Here is a 22,081-nt window from a genome sequence, read left to right on the forward strand (position 1 = left end):
AAGATCATTCATCAATCTTCAATCCAAAGGATTCTGGATGACGTTTCAAAAATACATAAAACTGACACTTAAGAATAGGAATAATTCACTTATGTATATTGGTTTTCCCAAATGGACAGTTGTTAATATGAGTGAAAAATAACTGCACTTAAGAGATCAGTTTTGATTTTTTTTCTTGACATGAGAATATTTACAATGTCTTTCCTAAATTCACCGGGTCTTTCTGTTTTGTTTTTAATTATTTGAGAAATGCATTTTATCGTTTTTATTTCCAGTTCATTTAAAAAAAAGACAATTAGGATAAAAAAACCCACTATAACACAAAAGTTTTAGAATACATTACACTCTGTCAGTGATGTCAAAACAAAAGCCGGCTATGACTAGAAAAGCAGGGCTCTCACCTGCCAATAAACTGCCCTTGATCACTTACAAGAGGGGCGCCTCCCAGTAGACTATCTGTGTATTAAAAAAAATACTTGAAAGGGAAGAAAAAGTATCACACAGGTCACAGCAGCAGTCTCAATAGACCCCTCAGGGATTTCAACTTGTCTTGGTCTTGTCATCCTCTATGCAGCTTTCCACTCGGCCCAGAAAATGTCGATAGGAAAATGTTTGAGGGGCCTCTGGTGGAAATTTTTTCATTCTTTCTGCATTGACAGGATGCCAAATCAATATTTACTTCCCACTAACAAGCAGCTCGAGGTCTCAGTAGAAAATATTGTAGAGAATGCGGGAAGACACAGTAATAAACAGCTGTCTGGCTGTGAGGAAAACATGAATTGACTGGAAACAGGTCCATAGTAAAAGGTCACTGAAACCCATGAACTCCTCAGGTGTCCATATCAACTACTAACTTTAAAGACACATAATAAAGAATCTCTTTTCCTAAGAGGGCTGAGAGAATGAATCCTTTTCAGTCTAGCAAGCATAGAGGTTGACTCAATAATTTAATTAATGCATTTGCTAAGACTCATGTTGGCTCTATCCCAAGGCATTTGTTGCACTTGTTCAGTACAGAAGTACAAATAGAGGGTTAACTTTACTGTCTACCTATTGAAATACTTCTTTAGCTCACAGAAGTAAATAACCAGTGTTTCAAAAAGTTAGACATCTGGCATAACTATAAGGCTTGCAATTTTCATCTGGAAGTTTTCTAAATGAAGTAGAAAAATGAAATACCTGTCCTTCAAGAAGTTTCTGAATGTATAATAGCCATTCCCTGTCATTTCCAGCATCTATTCTTGACTTTTCCATTTCCTAATGGGAGAAAATATAAACAGTAGTGTAAAATGTACTTATATAAATTTGATCATAATATTATTCTGAATCTAGAAAGTTACTGGTAGAATGTCGTTCAAAAAAGAGCAACCTCTTCTCTCAAAGTACAGAATAGTTAAATCCATGTTCTTTAATTTTATTTATAGATATTACAAGAAGATAAAGCTATATTGCAATATTTCACAATATAATTTAGACGTATTTTGTTTCTGCCTTCCAAACAGCATAAGATAGGAAGCAGAGGTGAAAACAGTGGAAATATGATGTACCTGCATAAGAGAATCAATAGGATAACATAAAGTGTATTATCAACAAATAAGAAGAAACTTCAACAACTACAAACTGAATAGAATAATCCTTTATTTAAAGTAATCAATAGCTAAGTCAGAGACAATGAACATTCCAACTTAAAGAGTTGTGAGTCGCTAAATATTCCCAACCTATGAGTTATCAACACAAAATAAGAAAAATTATAAATGTGTAGTTTATTATTCACTTAAAATCATGATTCAGTTACAATCATGGCTTCTTTTACAAGTAAGTTGACTCTTCAAAAATGGAATGATTTGGAAACTAACATTTGTTGAAATTTACAGCATGTCAGGCTAGGTACATGTATTAGTTTTTTTTTTCCCCCCACATGTATTTATTGGAGTTCAGTGTATTTACAGAAAACTAATCAGGTGGCTAGGGCTCTGTGTCCCAAGTCTAAACTCTTTAGATCTCTGAAATAAACTCAGTGGAAATAAACTCTGATCTATAATTACATCTAATAAATATATCAAAGCACCCTGATCATTCTCAGAGCAGTATGTGTCTACTTAAGTCGTTTTAGCAGCATAAGTAGTTTCACTGGAGGTTGCATGGTATGTAGATCGAAGTCTTTGTATTTTGTTTCAGACCATGTCTGCCCAAAGACCAGCAGTCATTTCTTCACAGAAATGTCATATAATATTTTGAGACTAGAGATCCATTTCTAAGACATATGCTGAAAAGGAAGTTTTTCTAATTTGTTGTTCCAGAGAATATATATATTTCTTTCCTGGTTTGTACGGCCAGAATATGTTTTTGTGTTTATGTATAGATATATGAACATATATATAAAGAATATGGCTGTAGCACTGAAGCACTGTCGTCCCTTTGTTCACTGATTTGCTCGAGTGGGCACCAAAAACGTCTTCATTGTGAAACTTGTTGTTACTGTTTTTGGCATATCGAGTACACCACAGGTAGCTTGCCAGGCTCTGCTGTGTGGGCAGGATACTCTCAGTAGCTTGCCGGGCACTCTGAGAGGGACAGAGGAATCGAACCCAGGTCTGCTGCGTGCAAGGCAAATGCCCTACTGGCTGTGCTATTGCTCCAGTTCAAAGAATATGGCTAGATGTGCTTAGTTAACAAGTCATAGGCAACAATGAAAACTTCAATCTTGATTTTCAATTAGTCATCACACAATATATTTTGTTTTTATTTTTTGAAGTAAAAAAATTATTAAAAGGGAAAGAAAAGAATATGTGCTCATCAGATAACTCAAGTTTCTCCTGAGATGAAAGAGCCTTGTGAACAGGAAAGAAATACATACCTCAAGTTAGGATGAGGGCTATTGCAGAGTAAAATGTACCTAATTAATATATATTAGTTAGATGCTTATCTATCATATGGCCCCTGTCAGAGATATTATCACCAGTGTGCCTATATTCAATACAGAATTTGGTAATGTTCTTGCAATTAAAAAACGAGAATTTGGTAGGAAGTCATCTTATTTGGCATATGAGATAAAATAGGAAACTGATCATTCACCCTCTTATTTCCAAATAGGATAAAAATAATCTCTGTAGGATATGTTTGATCTTCTTTTCTAAAACTTCTTGGTAGTGTAAAAACACTTTGCATACTTAAAATATGCTTTACTCCAGAACTTGGTGGGGAGTCTAGAGGATATTTTCATACAAATATGTAAGTCCACATATTATTTATTCACCGAATAAAATCTTATTGGGAAGCTACCATTAGTTCTTTAATATTTTCAGAGAGCCATACGTCTAATATTGGTTTGTTAAAGTTCGGGACTTATTCATAGACCAGGTTTAAATATCCGCCACCGGTTTAAACACCAATCACTATGCCAAAAAAGCTATGCTCTGCCCGGGAGATACTGAGACGATATGAAAACCTGCATCAACATATACATCAATTCATTCCAACAGGAAAATTATACTCAATTTAAAACAATAAATGTTTCTTTGTTAATAATTTAAATTTTCACCATAAAAATCTAATATATTTATTATTTTTTATTAATTAAAAAAAGAATTCTCAAATGGTGACTCAATTTAACTAACTCTATTTAAACTCAAAAATAGTAGGATTACAATATATATGATTAGCCAAATTAAATAAAATGTAAAAAGCAAGAGGGGATAAAAGACCTGAGTATACAGCAATTCTAATGTTTATATGTACAGGCTTATTTTTTTTTTAATTTATTTATTTTTAATTAGAGAATCACCGTGAGGGTACAGTTACAGATTTATACACTTTTGTGCTTATACTTCCCTCATACAAAGTTTGGAACCCATCCCTTCACCAGTGCCCATTCTCCACCACCCGTAAACCCAGTGTCCCTCCCACCCTCCCCAATCCCATCTCCCCCCCACCCCACCCTGCCACTGTGGCAAGGCATTCCCTTCTGTTTTCTCTCTCTAATTAGCTGTTGTGGTTTGCAATAAAGGTGTTGAGTGGCCGCTGTGCTCAGTCTCTAGCCCTCATTCAGCCCGCAACTCCCTTCCCCCACATGGCCTTCGACTACAATGTAGTTGGTGATCGCTTCTCTGAGTTGACCTTTCCCCGGAACGTGAGGCCAGCCTCGAAGCCATGGAGTCAACCTCCGTACAGGCTTATTTTTATATTACATAATTAAGTTACTCAAAATTTTTGAGTAATATATTTTGTTTCAGTGGTACATTCATATTTTTTCTATTTTTTATTTTAAAATTTATTTTTTCCCATTTATTTTTTAAATTGAATTACAGTGATATACACATTTACAAAGTTGTTCATGATTGGATTTCAGTCATATAATGTTCCAACACCCATTCCTTTATCCATTTTTTTTATTCATTAGAATTATCTTAAGATGAATCTGAATTTTTTTTAAAAAACAAAATATGTCTTTAAACTCAATGGATGAAAGAAACTTTTTGATAAATATTGAGATGCTCTTACCATTTCATCTTCTGTGTCCAATATTTCCTCTAAATCTGACCTTGAAATATTCAAGATAGAAGCTGCCAAGGTCTGGGCTTTATGGGTTGAGATTTTATAAGCATCCCTTTTTTTCTGCTTTTTTTTAAGCTCCTTGATATTTCGCCTTATTTCATAGACATCATTTTGTAATTCCTTGACTAAGGCCTGCAACAATTAAAAAGAACACAAATCATATATAATGATTAGGTATTCCTAACATAAAATTGTGAAAATACTAGCAAATCATTCTTATAAGGACTACTCCATTATTTAATTTGAAACGTAATATAGATTTTCTGAACTTCTCTGGGGGGGTGGGGGGTGGGGTCACACCAGGAATCACTCCTAGCAGGCTTGGGGAACCATATGTGATGCTAGGGATTGAATCTGGATTGGTCGCTTGCAAGGCAAGCCACCTACCTGCTGTACTATCACTCTGGCCCCTAGCTTTATCAAAATTTTAAAAGTATACTTTTGATTAAAGTAATATTATATAATCCCATGATATAATTTTCAAGTATGTGTATGTCAGCATGCAATACTGAATGACCTTAATCAACTTGCTGGATAAACCAATATTCTCCCAATTCCTCTTTCAGATTCACTTACTGATCTTGGTTGGTCTATACTTGCAGCAAGCAGGCTCCTTTTTATTATGTCAAAATATAGCTATTCCTATTACATGAGCTGATACAAGTCAGTTATATTTATTTTTAAATGTCTATATATTACCTGTAATTAATTACAAAATTCATTTCATTGTTAGATAAATTGATAAAACATGACTGTAGAGAGTTTTTTCTATTTATCAAAACTGGATTAGCAAAATTTGGAAGGACTTGATAAAGAGAGTTTGGATAAAAGTGCAATTAGATGATATGTGAGCAAAACAACATAATAGGAAAATCTATAAAAATATAGGCTTGCCTATTTTTAAATTTTCCAAGAAATTAATAAATGTTATTTCATACCACACTCTGGGGCTCTGTGCTCAGCTCTGTGAGCTTTGTATGGACTTGTTAGATTTTTGGCCCAATTTAAGACTTTTGCTGGCTCAAATAATTTTGCAATGACAGAAGAAGATATACTGGTAATACATTTGTACTTTTATTTATTTTTTTGTATTTTATTATTATTATTATTATTATTTTTAACTTTAATGAATTATCGTGATACACATTTACAGACTTACAGGCTTTCATGATTGCGTTTCAGTCGAACAATGTTCAAGTACCCATCCCTCAACCCATTCTCCAACGCCAATATTCCCAGTATTCCTCCCCCTACCCCTTCCCTCCTCCTGCCTCTGTGGCAGGCACAATCCCTCTTACTACCTCCAGAGACTAGAAAACCAAGCTCCTGGAAGAAAGCAACGCAGAGAGTCTCTGGCCCCTGTGCCTGGCTGTCTTCTCTGGGGCTCCTCGGAGAGGATGGACTTCAGTTTCCCTCCCCGCCCCGAGCAGAGCTCCTGTGGCCGAAGACCTCCAGAACCTAGCCACAGCCATGCTCAAGGCCCCTCTCCACATGTCTGGATGAGCCTCACGCATGAAGGAACTGGCAGAGGAACCCAGGTGTGTGGGCCCCAGGGCTGAGACCTCCAGGCCTGCTCGGATCCGGACTGGGCCTCTTCCGCCCAGATTTCCCATTTTCCAGTAGCGAGGCGGTCACACCCTGGGACTGGCGCCCTGTAATCTCATCAACGGCCAACATCCAGAGACTATAAAACCAAGCTCCCACATGCGCGCAGTGGCCACGTGACATCTTATAGCCTAGTTCTCCCTCTGGGAGAGCCTAGCAAGCTACAGAGAGTTTCCTGCCCACATGGGAAAGCCTCGAAAGCTCCCCATGGCATATTCGTATGCCAAAAACAGTAACAATGATAGGTCTCATTCTCCTGACCCTGAAAGAGCCCTCAGGCGGCACCATCGGAAATGACAAGTAAGGAGAGGCTTCTAGAATCTCAGGGCTAGGATGAATGGAGATGTTACTGAGATGGCTTGAGAAATTCGATGATCAATGGGAGGATGATGATGATGATGGTTTTCAATACAGGTAACAAGCAGCCATCATGTTTGGTCCATAGTCTACTTTCAACATGCATCTACTATGCCGAGCAATCCCTCCAACCATCATTTATTTAGTGGTCCTCTCTCCATCCTAGCTACCTTTTCCCCCAGTGCATGAGATTGGCTATCACGCCACGGGGCAGTCCTTCTGACCCTTGTTTTAACTGTTGTTAGGTGTTAGTCTCCTATTATGTTACTTTATATTGCAAAAATGAGAACCCATTCTCCACCACCAGTAAACTCAGCATCCCTCCCACACATTTGTACTTTTAAACAAAAGCAACATCGTTGTAATGACTCACCGAAACCCTAAAAAAAAGTTAGGGTCCCTGAATTATGAAGATGGCATAAAATGATGGAATTATTACCTAGTCTTTTCAGACAAAGATTAAATAAACTCCTAGCTTATTTGACTACTTTCTTTGTTGCTATTGTAACCATAGCTGTGGTTCCTTGATTCAAAAAATTAAGTAAAATAAAATAAAAAGATAAAATATATGAAGAAATTTCTTGGAAGGCAAGAGCCTAGTTAAAAATTCAATATTATTGACAAAAATGTTTATTAGAACCAAAAGCAGATTTAGCAATCTCAAGTTTGTTGGAAGTGTTTGCAAATTTACTTTTACAACAAAGAGAGCTATTATCTATTCAAACTCCAATATTCAATATTTTTATCTTATTAATATGAATATTATTAACATACCACACATAACTATTATACCTCCCACCCTTCAATAAGGACTCAAACATTGCTCCCTTTCAAACCCTCTCCACAAAATTCAATTGTGTGGATTAGTTCTTCCATTAAGTTGTTTTTGGAACTTGCTGCTACCTTGTTGTATCATTAAATCCCACATATGTGAGAGATTTCTGTATATATATCGCTTTCCTTGTGCCTGACTTCACTTAGCCTTATACCCTCTACTTCCATCCAAGCTGCAGAAAATTACATGCTTTTGGTCTTTTGAGCTGTACAGTATTCTATTTTGTATATATTCCACAACTTCTTGATTCACTAATCCATAGTTGGGAATTTGGTTTCTTTCCGTGTTTGGCTATTGCGCTAAGTGAAGTGATGAAAATAGGTGTACATATATCTTTTAAAATTAATGTTCCTGTGTCTTGGGGATAGATTCCAACGAGTGATATAACTGTGTCAGATGGTAGTCTATTCCTAGTTTTTGGATAGCTCTCTAAAGTGCTTTCTATAGAAGCTGAGCAGATTAATATCTAGAAACTAAACAATATACTGCTAAATAAAAATTGGGGAAAAGAGTACCTCAAAGAATAAATAAAAAGAATCCTTAAGACAGAAGAGAAAGAAGACACCAACTACCAGAATTTATGGAATACACCAAAAGCAGTACCGAGCAGAAAATGTATAGCCACTCAACCCACACCAGGAGAAAGGGCTCAAATCTACTACCTAACCAAAATGCTAGAGAAACTTTCAAAAGAACAACAAATGAATCTCAAAGCAAGAAGAAGGCAGGTCATAATAAAAATTAGAATAGAAATCAATGATAGAGAGCATAAGAAAACAATAAAAGCAGGAGTTGGTTCTTTGAAAAAGTTAACAAGATTAACAAGCCCTTGACTAGACTAAGAAAAGAACAGGAAAAAGAAAAACACAAAGAAAATCAGTAAGATAGGGGAGAAACTGGAGCAGACACCTCAGAAATAACAAAAATCATGGGACACTATATACAACTTTATGCCACAAAGCTTGAGAACCTAAAGAAAATAAATTTTTAGAATTACACAAATTCTCAAGAATAAACCAAGAGGAATTAAAAAAAACCCACCTGAATAGACCAGTCTCAAATGAAGAAATTAAAACAGTAATTAAAAATTTTCCCAAGAACAAAAGCTTAGGCCTATATGGCATTAGTGAGTTTTATCAAAACTTCAATGAACACTTAGTGTCTTACTCTTCAAACACTCCAAAATGTTGAGGAAACATGAATCTTCCATAATACTTCTATGAAGCCAGTATCAAAATAATACATAAAACAGACACTATTAATAAAGAAAATTATAAACCAATGTCTTGATGAACACCAAGGTAAATATCCTCATCAAAATCCAAGCAAGCCAAATCCAGCAATATATTAAAAGGATTATACACCATTATCAAATGGGGGTTCATGCAGGGATGCAAGGGTGGTACAATATATTCAAATCAATTAATGTAATATATAATATCAGCAACAATAAAAAACCCAAATGGTCATATCAATAAATATAGAGAAGATGCCAGACAAGATTAAACACCCATTAATGATAAAAAAAAAACCATCCCAAAAATAGGAACAGAAAGAGCTTATCTCAAGATAGTAATGGCCATCTACAACAAATCCAAAACCAGTATCATACTCTATGATGAAAAACTGAAAACCTTTGCCTGGAGATCAGGCACAAGGCAAAGATGTCCATGGTCACCACACACACAAAAAAAATATCATAAGAGAAAGAAATAATCTCTGCTCATAACATGATTTTATATATTTAAAACATTAAAAATCACCAAAATATGCTGAAATTAATAAATTCAGAAAAATTAAATGTTATCAACTTTTGGGTTGGAGCAATAGCACAGCGGTAGGGCATTCGCGTTTCATGCGGCCGACCCATGTTCGATTCCTCTGCCCCTCTTCATGCCCAGCAAGCTACCTAGAGTATGGCGCCCACACGGCAGAGCCTGGAAAGCTGCCTGTGGCATATTGGATATGCCAAAAACAGTAACAATAAGTCTCACATTGGGAGACTTTATTGGTGCCCATTCGAACAAATCGATGAGCAACGGGATTACAGTGACAGCGACAGATCAACTTTTAAAATCTACCCAAATCAAGGTATAAAACTTAGTTTCACTTCTATGTACTATCAGCAAAATATCTGAAAAGATGAAACTGATTTAAAATAGCCCCCAAACAAGAAAACCCTGTAAATAAGTGAAGCCAATAAAGAAAAAATCTATTCACCAAACACCGTTAAGACATCTATTAAAAAACTAAAGACAATAAATGAAGATACCCTGTACTAATGAACTACAATGATTAACATTGTTAAAATGTTTATATTACTCAATCCATGTTATATTCAACAAAGTCCCTATAAAAATACCACTGATGGTTTTTATAGAAAAAATATTAAAATTTAAATGGGGCCACAAACAATTCTGATGATCTAAAGCAAACCTGAGAAAGAAGAATAAGTCTATAGGCAACAGACTTTATGATTTGAAACTACACATCAGTCAATCTATATATAACTCAACAACAACAAAAAAAACAAATGACCCAATTTGAAAATGGACAACCACCTGAATAGTTTCCTAAAAAACATATATATGTATATGTTTGTGAGCACACGTTATTTTGTGCTTATGTATATAATATATATGTATTATATATAATCTATGAGCACAAAATAACGTGCTTAACTTCATCAATCCTCAGGTAAACACAAATCATAACCACAATGAAATAACACCCATACCTGTTAGAGTAGTTTTGTATAGAAGAGAAAAAATATAAAAAATTTTGGGGAACGTGATGGGGAGAAACTCTTGTATGTTGATGGACATGTAAACCACTGAAAACATCATAAAGAATCCTCAAGCAATTAAAACTGGAATTATCAGAAGAATCTGCAATCCTACATCTGAGTATATGTTCAAAGAAAAGAAACCAGGGTCTCTAAATGACATCTACACTATAGATTCTTTGCAACATTGTTCACAATAGCTAAAACATAGAAACAATCTATAACAATTTACATGTTCATCTATGTATGAATGGATAAAAAAAACTTGGTAGGGTAGAAGATATAGTTCAGTGGGTAAGGAGGGCAAATGCTAGCAAGCAAGAGTAAGTCCTGAGCACAGCCAGGTGTGTCGAAAGCTATATATATATGAAGATCACTGTATCACTGTCACTGTATCACTGTCATCCCTTTGCTCATCATTTGCTCGAGCGGGCACCAGTAATGTCTCCATTGTGAGACTTGTTGTTACTGTTTTTGGCATATTGAATACACCACGGGTAGCTTGCCAGGCTCTACCGTGGGGGCGAGATACTCTCAGTAGAAGAATAAAAAGAAAATTTGGCCATTTTTCGCTACATACAAAATGGAGAGCATTTGGTCATGGGGAAAAAAGAATCCTGCTGTTTGTGACAACATGGATGAATTTTACTAGCATTATGCTAAATGAAGTCAGTCAAGGTAGAGAAAGTCAAATATAGCTTGATTTCACTTAAATGTAGAATCCCAAAAAGTCAGATTCAGAGAACCAAAAAGTAAAATAGTATTTACAGAGGGGCTAAGATGGGAGATATGAAACGATATTAAAGGAGTACAAAGGGGCCAGAGCAACAGTACAGGAGGTAAGGCACTTGCCTTGCATGTGTCCACCCGGGTTTGATTCCCCAGAATCCCATATGGGTCCCTGAGCACCACCACGAGTGATTCCTGATTGCAGAGCCAAGAGTAAACCTAGAGAACCGCTCCATGTGAACTCTTCCCCCACCCAAAAGGAATACAAATATCCAGTCATAAGAGAAATAATTTTAAGTATCTAATGTCATAAAGCAAGTACATACACATTAATTATAACATGACTAAAGCTTCCAGTTCAAATTTTGTTCTTTCCTTTTGGGAGGGAGGGTATACACAACATTATTCCTAGTAGTACTAAGGAACTATTCGTAGTACCTAACTGGGGATTTAACTGGGATCAACTGCACTTACGTCAAGCACTTTTGTCCTCCATATGATCTCCATAGCTATTGTTCTCTCCCTAATATGTGTATTATAGCTAGCAAAAACGGAGAAGGAATTTGGTATATGACTCTTACATATAAGGGCTTTAATATGGCTGTATCAGGGCTCAACTAAATTGTGCAAAGATTTATAGAAATTTCCCTTGTGTGTTTTAGTTATCAGGAGAATCCAAAACCTCAATTTTTCCACATACACCCAGTCTGGATAACCAAATCACTTGATTTTTACCTATGGACAAAATCCCCTATTTCAGACTAGATCTAAAACATATGGCTACATTTCATCATTTCTATTATCTGGCAGTGTCCTATGAATAAATGAAAAGATGAAAGGGAACACAGATTCCACAACAGGGGTCAGAACAAAACATTAGTATTATTGATAATACTTACAATATTTATTAAGTATTCTGCATAATAGGGCTGGAGCAATAGCACAGTGGGGCAGGGGGTTTGCCTTGCACGCATCCGACCTGGGTTCAATTCCTCAGTCCCTCTCAGAGAGCCCAACAAGCTACTGAGAGTATGCCATGTGCATGGCAGAGCCTGCCAAGCTACCCGTGGCGTACTGGATATGCCCAAAACAGTAAAAACAAGTCTCACAATGGAGACGTTACTGGTGTCCGCTCAAGCAAATCGATGAACAACAGGATGACAGTGCTACAGTGTTATAGTATAGTCATCGTCATCATCATCATCATCATCATCATCATCATCATCATCATCTGTATAAAAGGAATCCTGTTTACCTTGTTCCACCTAGGAATGAACTATGTACTATCCTCATTAAGATGTTGAGAGAAACCGGTATTTTTCCTTTGGCTTTTGGTCCACAGCCTGTGATGGGCTTATGCCTGGCTTTATGCTCAGGAATAACTTTTGGAGGTTAAAACAGAGTTAGTCCTGTCCAAGTGTCTTAAACCTAGTACTATCTCACTAACCCAGAAAACTCTTCCTTCATAGTGTTTTCAATCCGAGCAATGACTAGATTGGTACAGTAATTTTTAAAATATATATATTTTTATTGAATCACCATGAGATACACTTACAAAACTTTCATGTTTGAAAGTTTTCATACAATGATTGAATACCCATACCTCCACCAGTGCACATTTTCCAACACAAATGTCCCCAGTATCCCACCACCCACAGGCCACCCCTCCCCCTACCTCTATGGCAATTTTCCCCATACTCTGTCTCTACTTTAGGGCATTATGGTTTGCAATACAGATACTGAGAGGCTATCACGCTTGGTCCTTTATTTACTTTCAGCACACATCTCCCATCCTGAATGATCCCTCCAACCATCACTGACTTAGTGATCCCTTCTCTATTTCCACTTCCTTCTCCCCTAACTCACGCAGCAGGCTTCCAACCATGGAGCAATATTCCTGGCCCTTGTCTCTATTGTCTTTGGGTATCAGTCTCATATTATGTTATTTTATATCCACAAATGAGTGCAGTCATTCTATGCCTGTCTCTCTCTTTCTGACTCATTTCACTTAGCATGATACTCTCCATGACCATCAACTTAAAAGCAAATTTCATGACTTCATCTCTCCTAACAGCTGCACGGTATTCCATTGTGTAGATGTACCAAAGTTTCTTTAAACAGTCGTCTGTTCTCGGGCACTTGGGTTATTTCCCGATTCTGGCTATTGGTACAGTATTTTGAGGCAGATATAAGTTTCCTAAGAACTTAATGAGCACTGTCATGTGCCAGTGTTTGGAAATAATTAATGACAATATTTCTGTCAACAAAATACTACAGTCTGTTTTAAACACATACACACAACAAACCTGAAATTCACTGTAGTTATGTGTTAACTTATGTGCCTACTTATAGTATTCAAGAGGAAACCGGGACCCAGACTATTATATCTACTGCTGCTGACAGATAACACCATGATCATACTACTATGACCATATTCTCAGGACCACCACCACCAGCACCACTAGCTGACAGGTTAACACTTCAAATACTGGGTAATATCTAAAGCTTTGTCTATGGTAACTTACTAAAACCTCACCTAAGATATGCTACATTATTATAATCATAGTATTAATGGAAAAAATGTGGCACAGAGAATTATCATTTGTCTGAAAAAATACAGTAGGAAATGGGCATTGTAGTACTCTTTCCTCTTCTCCAGAGATAAAGAAGGAACTCATGAAAGAGGAAGGTATTAAGCTAAATGTAAAGATATGGAGCAAAGAGCTAAGCAGAAGGAGATGTCAAGACAAGGAAAACACAAGCAAAGTCTGGAGTAAGCACAACAGGGTGAAGTTTGAAGAGGAATAGAAAAATTACCTGATAGTTTACTGCCTCAGATAGTTTACTGCTCCTGAGTATTCCCATATACTCCTAAGGTCAAAATTTCAAGGAAGAGTAAGATAACAATCACTTATGTTCTAATAACTACCCTGGTTTTGCCAATGTTTCAGGCTTGGGCATCAATTTTCTAGTAGCCCTTAAGAAAACTAGATTAAGTAGCAGACACTGTACCAGTATCAACTATATATTGGTCCTAAAACACAGTTTAGAAAAACAAATGTCAAGCTATCATTAGAAGTCATATGTCAAAATGAGAAAATAGAATATTTTTTGAAAAAAATTTTGGTTATCAACTTCTGCTGCAAAAAAATGTTTTCAAAGAATGCTTCAGAAAAATCAAATTCACATTTTTGAAGATAACACTAATTGTATTTTATATCTTGGCTTATATTGCAGTAAACAAAACTTCATGCTAAGTTTAAAACAAAGAAACAAACATGTACATTAAAATTCATAATAAAATGGTTTCAAATATGTTTTGGGCAGAGACATGGGGGAAAGAGCCCCTGTAAGCCTGGGTAACAGTCTGGAACTTAAACAAGCCTGAAGGCATAAAGGCTTGGGCATCACTTTTCAGAAGACCCAATCTCAGGAGCCCTGAAAACCTTTGAGATGCAGGGAGAGATGGTTAAACCCTCTGGGGTAGGAAAGGCTCTACCTCTGGGACCAAATCCACTCTAAGAATATCAAAGATCACCCAAAGCTCTCAACTCACACCCTTGGCAACCGTTGTAGGGAGAATTTTTAAAAATATATAAATAACCCGTCTTGGCAGAGGAAAAGGTGTGCATTTGCCTGTATCTCCCCCTGAAATGTGCACGTTCTTTCTTTAGGGAACACTTTTTTTCATGCTGAAGAAATGGCCTGCATACACGTTCCTGCCTAGGATGTGTACCTTGTTTTTTCCACTCTGGAGAAGCCTGCATTTTTTCTTGAACAGGTATCTCGCCAGTATTCCTTTACTTCTGGAATTATCTTATTTTACGTCACTATTCTCCTCCTAAAATTCTTTTATGTGAGGGAAGGTGAGGGACCTGGAAAGCCTAGCTAGGATCTAGGGCTGACTTTCCTTTCCTAATATGAGTAATTCCTCGCTCCAGCCGTGCTCCAACCGGAGAAATGGGGTGTGAAGAAACATTTTCCATACCAGGCAGAACACGTAGAAGCCAGATGAAGCTGAGGACTGCCTCCTGAGGCTGGTAAATAAGTAAGGTCTGATATGGAGGTGTTTTTGCTGTTGTTTTTTTTTTTTATAAAAGTCAAAGAACTAAATTAAAATTTCACATTCTCAATTTAATTTGACAATTTAGTAATCATTAGTGCAGTCTGACTCTTTACAAGGTACTATGCCATACATTGTGGAGCTAGAAAATAAAGTCTTATCCTTGAGGGTAAGGAATTTATAACTTACTTAGTGGTAACAAAGTCATTTGTTAACTACGGGACATGGAAAACTAAAAGGTCTGGAACAGAGAACTAAACAACCCATAGTGGGATTAAAGCATCAGATCCCTGGCACTCAGTGTGTGGTATCCCTGAAACCAGAGATGTCTCTCTTCCATTTTTTCAGAAGAGTTAAGAGAGGAAACTACCTCACTGTATGAGATAAAATCTAAAAGCTCTTTACAATGATTTTCAAGTAATGTTTTGTTTTGTTTTGTTACAGCTTTTTGGGTCACACCCAGCAGTGCTCAAGGCAATGCTCAAGGCTCTGCACTCAGGAATTCCTCCTGGTGGTGCTTGGGGACCATACAGGATGCTGGGAATCAAACCCAGGTTGGCTTCATGCAAGGCAAATGCTCTACCCGCTGTGCCAGTGCTCCAGCCCTGAAAATAATGTTTTCATCCTATATTTGTCCCTCCCCATCATTTTCAGAGTCTGCGCATCCTTGTGTAAGCAATTTCTAAGCTCCTACAGGCTTTATTTCCTGTTGCTTATTTCTGTTATATTAAGTTATTTTTCATTGCATTATCCATATCATTTATTGCTTTATAGCTTGTGGACTAAAGTTCAGATATTTCCTAACTTCAATTAACTTGAATTGTCAGTTGTTTTCCTCTTGGCTTAATTTTCAAGAGGAAGGTGGAAATGTCTTAATTCTTTTATCTTAAACATTTCGATAAGCAATTAATATAATTAACATTAACAAACTGAGAAAAGAATGCTGGGACAGAGAGATATTATAGGGGTAAGGCACAGGCCTTGCATCCCTTCAACCTCTAGCTTTAATTCCAGGTACGATATGAACCTAAAACCAACGGCAGTCACTCTTGAGCAGAGTCAGGAATATCCTTTGAACACCACGGTGTATGATCCAAACTCTCTCCCATCCCAACAGCTCCCGAAAAGAGAAAAGGATGTTAATGAGAAAGCATAAAGTCTCAAACTCAAGCTATAAAAATCAATCTTTTACAGAGAAAAATTTAAAAACAGGGTTTGGGAGGAGATGCTACACATTTAGGAAAGCAAAAAGAAACCTCATAGTATTCCCCAAATGACCTAAAGTAGGCAGCTGATTATTCGGGCTAATGTAAAGTGCAAGCTAAATAAACCGCAAATTATCCAAACCTTTACAAATATGGTGAATTCTTCCACTTTATCATTGGCTAACATCAATTTCTTCTGAGTGCCTTCTAGAACCTGCTCACTCTGCAACGCTAATTCTTTAAGATGCTTAGTTGCTGCTGTTTCAAGTTCTGCTACTGTTGATTCAGTCTCATTTACTTTTGCTACTAGAAAATTAAGCTTGATATCCTGTAAAAGACAAGTTATAAAAGAATAAAAAAATTTTCATTAGCAGATTTGAAAGAGTTAGACTCATCAGAGTAAAGGTTTCATTTATTCTCTTCATATATGTCTTCATTTTTTTGAGTAATCAATGTATGGCATGCAAATAGGAGAAAATATTTGCATGACACACATCTGTCAAAGGGCTAATATACAAATGCTACACATACTTACAAATGGGGAGAAGCTAAACAGACACTTTCCCAAAGAAAACACATAGATGTCTAACATGAAAAAAGGTATTGATCGTCACTTATCAGGGATATGTGAGTCAAAACAATAACGTAGCACCATTCAGCAATGAGAATGCCCTGTGTCAAAAAGGCTTGAAACAACAACTGGAGGCAGAGATGTGGCAAAAAAGAAACCCTCCTTCACTGTTTTGGGGACTGAAATAGAACTTACAGATGATTCAGTTATTCCATTCATTGGTATCTATCCCAAGACTACAGAATCACTGAAGTAAAAAGATATAAGCAAACCTAATATAGTTTTTGTTGTTTGTGGGCCATAGCTAGTGGTGCTCAGTGTCTACTTCTGGTTCTGTGCTCAGGAATGGAACGGCATCCAGTGGTACATCCAGTGGGACACCATATGGTATTTGTCAGGCATAGATCTAGGGTCATAAGGCAAGTAGCTTAGCACTTATACTATCTTTCTATCTTAATAAATTTAGGTCTTATAATGCTCAAAAGTAGAGAGAAAGAGGAAAATTGTCTGCCATAGAGGGAAGGAGAGGGGGGATACTGAGGACACTGGTGGTGGAAAATGTACACTGGTGGAGGGATGGGTGTTCCATCAACTGTATGATAAAAACTCAAACATGAAAGTTTTGTAACTATATCTCACAGTAATTCAATTAAAAAAAGAAAGAAAATAAATAAATTTAGGTCTTTAAGCAGTGCTATTTATAATAGTCAAGATATAGAAACAACCTACATAGCCAACAGCAAATAGTTAAGTGGATTTAAAAATGAGTATTATTTAGCTGTAGGAAAAGAAGATCACTTGGGTCCAGAGAGCTAGTACAGATGGCTGCATTGCATGTGACCAACATCAGTTGGAACGCTGGTATCCATATAACCCCCTGAGTCAAGCAGGAGTGATCACTGAATGCAGTACCAGCAGAAATAGCTGAGCACAGCAGGGTGTTGCACAAACCAAACAGAAAGAAAATAAATAAAGAAGATATTTTTGTCTTTGGAACTAGAGCTTGTCATCTTAATCAAAGTAAGTCAGAAGGAAAAAAGATACACACCAATGACATCATTCATACATAGTAAACAGGGAAACATAACAAGGGAGTAGATAATGGCAAATGAAAATAAATCCTTAAACTCTGAGCATAGTCGTGAGACTATCAAAAAATATGGGATTCGAATGGATGGCAAGGGTCCTATGGACAGTGATTAGAGGGACATTGGTATTTTGGTGGTGGGTATATTGTGGTAACATTGTGCCTAGAATAGAAACATTTAAACTCATAAACTATCATTACTGAAATAAGAAAACAATAAAATTTTTGAAGCATATATTTTCACATACTTATCAAAATTCAACTTTCAATAAGTCATAAATTATTGGCACATGAAAAAATGCTCTGCATTACTAATCATCAGGGAGATGCACATCAAAACAACCATGAGATACCACCTCACACCACAGAGACTGGCACACATCCAAAAGAACAAAAACAACAGCTGTTGGAGAGGATGTGGGGAGAAAGGGACCCTTTTACACTGCTGGTGGGAATGCCATCTGGTTCAGCCCCTTTGGAAAACAATATGGAAGTTCCTCAAAAAAATTAGAAATTGTGGGGCTGGAGCAATAGCACAGCGGGTAGGGCGTTTGCCTTGCACGCGGCCGACCCGGGTTCAATTCCCAGCATCCCATATGGTCCCCTGAGCACCGCCAGGGGTAATTCCTGAGTGCAGAGCCAGGAGCAACCCCTGATCATCGCCGGGTGTGACCCAAAAAGCAAAAAAAAAAAAAAAATTAGAAATTGAGCTTCCATTTGATCCAGCAATACCACTTCTGGGAATATATCCCAGAGAAGCAAAAGAATATAGTCGAAATGACATCTGCACTTATATGTTCATCGCAGCACTGTTTACAATAGCCAGAATCTGGAAAAAACCCGAGTGCCCGAGAACAGATGACTGGCTAAAGAAACTGTGGTACATCTATACAATGGAACACTATGCAGCAGTTAGAAAAGATGAAGTTATGAACTTTGCATACAAGTGGATCAACATGGAAAGAATCATTCTAAGTGAAATGAGTCAGAAAGAGAGAGACAGACATAGAAAGATTGCACTCATCTGTGGAATATAAAATAACAGAGTAGGAGACTAATACCCAAGAATAGTAGTATATTATAACAGGAGGTTGGCTCCATGGCTTGGAAGCTGGCCTCACATGCTGTGGGAAAGGCAGCCCAGATAGAGAAGGGTAAAGTAAAATGTGATTGGAGAGCCTGCACGGAAAGGGAGATATGTGCTGAAAGTAGACTAGAAACTGAACACGATGGTCACTCAATACCCCTATTGCAAACCACAACACCCAAAAGGAGAGAGAGGACAAAATGAAATGCCCTGCCACAGAGGAGGAGTGGGGTGGGTGGGGGAGATATCGGGTTCATTGGTGGTGGAGAATGGACACTGGTGGAGGGATGGGCTCATGAACACTGTATGAGGGAAACACAAGCACGAAAATATGTAAATCTGTAACTGTACCCTCACAGTGATTCACTAATTATAAAATAAAAATAAAAAAGAATAAAATAATTTAAACAAAAGCAAATGGGGAAAACACTAGTATATGGCACATAAAATTAAATTTATTCTATTTTTAAGAGTAAAGGTAACATTAATTTTTTAAAAAAATATGGAAGCCAATTTGAACCAAAAATTTACATGTAAAAGGGTAATATTTAGTTCATAAATCCATGAAGGTCCAAAAAAATAATATCCACTATTCTTCAATTTTTTTTTTAGTTTTTGGCTGGCTCTGTGCTCAGAGATCTCTTGGAAGTACCCATATGCAGTTCTAGGGAGCAAGCCAGGGTCAGCTATGCACAAGGCAAGAACTTAAGTTCCTATATCATCTCTCTGGCTCTTCCAAATTATAGCTACTTCTATAAATGCCAGCCCTTAATACATTTTCATGTATTAGAAATGGTCAACACTAACAAAATCTGCTTTTCCAGTGCAGCTTTACCTTAAGGCTAAACAAATTCTTAGTGTTTCAGATAGGGATACATTTTCAAAAAAACATCATCTAAAATATTAAAGTGGTGTACTTAAGTGTATGGAAGACACTTAAAAACAACATTAAAAGTTATAAAGTTGGGACTGAAGAGATAGTACAGGGGTTGAAGCACATACCTTGCATGCAGCTGACTCTGGCTTGATCTTAGCACTACATGCTCTCCCAAGCATCCCTGGGTGCATCCCTGTAATGGGTTGGAGCCACTGAATGCAGCTGAGTGTGGTCCTGAAGAACCTGGAGAACTACTGGGGTGGCCTGGGTAATCCCCAGCACTATAAGGCTGAGTAGCCCTGCATCCTGGGTTTTCATACTGAACAGCTGACCCAGTTGGAAGAGAATCCACTGAGAATTGCCACGATGGGCCGTGGCTCTCCTGAACAACCACCAGGTACCTGCCATACTTCCACCCCATAACAAAATCATTGTTTTATCTCTTTCTAATCATCTCTTTCTAAGTGAAAATGAACATACCTTTTTTTCTAATTCTTCTTTAGTTTTCTGATACATCTGTTCATACTGTGATTTTTCTTTTACAGCAACACTAAGTCTTTGCTTTAATGAATCTATTGATACCTTCTTGTTGAAACATTCTTCAGTTAAAGTTTTAACCTACAATAAAAAGTTAAGGTAAGATTTTTAGCAAAATCATTCTGATCATTTATTGTATTTTCAATACCAAATGAATGCATAAATAAATCTGATTTCTCGTATTTTTCTCACAAGTATTACTAAATTTTGATTTTAAGAGTCATAGAGTTCTTGGTATCAACCACAAGTGTGTGTGGGGCAGAGGGTAGTTAAGATAGCGAAGAGACCAGCTGTATTCACTTATCCCAGAAATATTAAATATTATAGAAATTAATCTTGACTAGCTTTTCCTATATGTTTATAAATATAAACAATAGTGTGGCTATGTTGTTTGTGGTATTTGAAGTTCTGAAAGGAAAAACAGTACACTTTCAGAGCAAAAGATGCAATTGACTATAGGACACATATCTCATGAATATTTTCTATACATTTATTAAGATGGAATGTTTTGAGTTAAAGCAAATACCCCAGAGGGGATAAAATTTCAGTCCAGTGAGTATAATATTTGATACCTTCTTTTCCAGACTTTCTAACATTTCATTAGTACTCTCATTACTTTCTAAATGTATTTTCTGTCGTAATTTCAGGTCCTCTATCAAATGTCTTTTCATGGTTATATCTCTTTCCATTCGAGACATCCTTAAAAGGAAAAAGAGTATTTTATCAAGAGTGATAGAAATATATTTAAGCGATGATGTTATCTGACATATTAAATGTTATACTTAAAATTAATTTAAAAATGCCATCTATAGTAGAAAAATTTTAATATTAATAAAATAATTTGAAGACATGTAACATTGTTCTATTGACATTCTGAATACATGTAAATCTATAATCTATTTGTAACTTGGTAACTCTAACAGTATAATACATTAATGTGTACTAAAAATTAAAAATACATCTAAAAATTAAAAAAATACATATAAACAGAATTATTATATTTAAATTATACTAGTGCATTGATAAGAAAAAGCAAAGTAAAATATGGAGATCATCAAAAACTTTCACGCTGGGGCTGGAGAGATGGTAGAGTGGCTAAGGTGCATGTTTATCTTGCCTGACCAATGCCATGGCCATGATTCCAAAACAAAACAAAATGAAAGAGGCTAAAGAAAGTGTAGCGCTAATTGGAAATAATTATATAACAAACAAATATCTTATGGAAAGGCACTAAAATTGGGTACGGCATCTCTTAAGTTAATATCATTTGAGTTTGAACTGATAAATACTTTAAGCTTAATAATCCATCAAGTATAAATAGTAGCTGCAATAATAATCACTACTACTACTGCAACAATAAAATAATCACAGATTGCACATGGTGAATCCTGGTATGTCCCAGACAGTTTTGAGTGCTGTACATGCACATATGCACTTAATCCTCAAACGACATTATGTGTACCAAAATATCAAGACACAGAGAGGAGTTAAATTCAAAGAAATTATTTTAGAGATTTTCCTGTTAAACAATGAGCAGGAGTGACTTTTAATCTAGAAATGAACTTCTAGAGCTGTTTTTTAAAAATTAACTTTTCTCTTAGTCCAATATTATTTTATTATTACATTTAAGTCAGCTTTACTTATAATTTTGTGCATAGTATAACATATGATATAATCTTACATCTACATATGTATCTAAATTATCAATAGCACACTGGAATTCTATTTAAACAGAATTATATAGTGATAGGAATTATCACTTCTATTTCCAATATATTCAAAAGAGATA

General features: G+C 36.4%; 1 protein-coding gene across 5 annotated transcripts in view; it reads right to left on the reverse strand.

The window, feature by feature from the left end:
- Window positions 1-22,081, reverse strand: part of CNTLN (centlein) — a 277,959-nt gene that overhangs the window by 15,379 nt on the left and 240,499 nt on the right. For 4 of the 5 annotated variants that reach the window (XM_055123768.1, XM_004600347.2, XM_055123767.1 and 1 more), the window contains exons 21-25: window positions 20,865-20,991; window positions 20,236-20,373; window positions 16,276-16,461; window positions 4,501-4,686; window positions 1,180-1,257 (exon numbers count right to left, since the gene is read on the reverse strand). In XM_055123768.1, the coding sequence (XP_054979743.1) occupies window positions 1,180-1,257; window positions 4,501-4,686; window positions 16,276-16,461; window positions 20,236-20,373; window positions 20,865-20,991 (715 nt within the window). The remainder of the gene's footprint in view (window positions 1-1,179; window positions 1,258-4,500; window positions 4,687-16,275; window positions 16,462-20,235; window positions 20,374-20,864; window positions 20,992-22,081) is intronic. The other variant, XM_055123769.1, reaches the window with a different exon arrangement.

Source organism: Sorex araneus, chromosome 1 (genome assembly GCF_027595985.1).
Source record: "Sorex araneus isolate mSorAra2 chromosome 1, mSorAra2.pri, whole genome shotgun sequence".
Classification (NCBI taxonomy): Eukaryota; Metazoa; Chordata; class Mammalia; order Eulipotyphla; family Soricidae; genus Sorex; species Sorex araneus.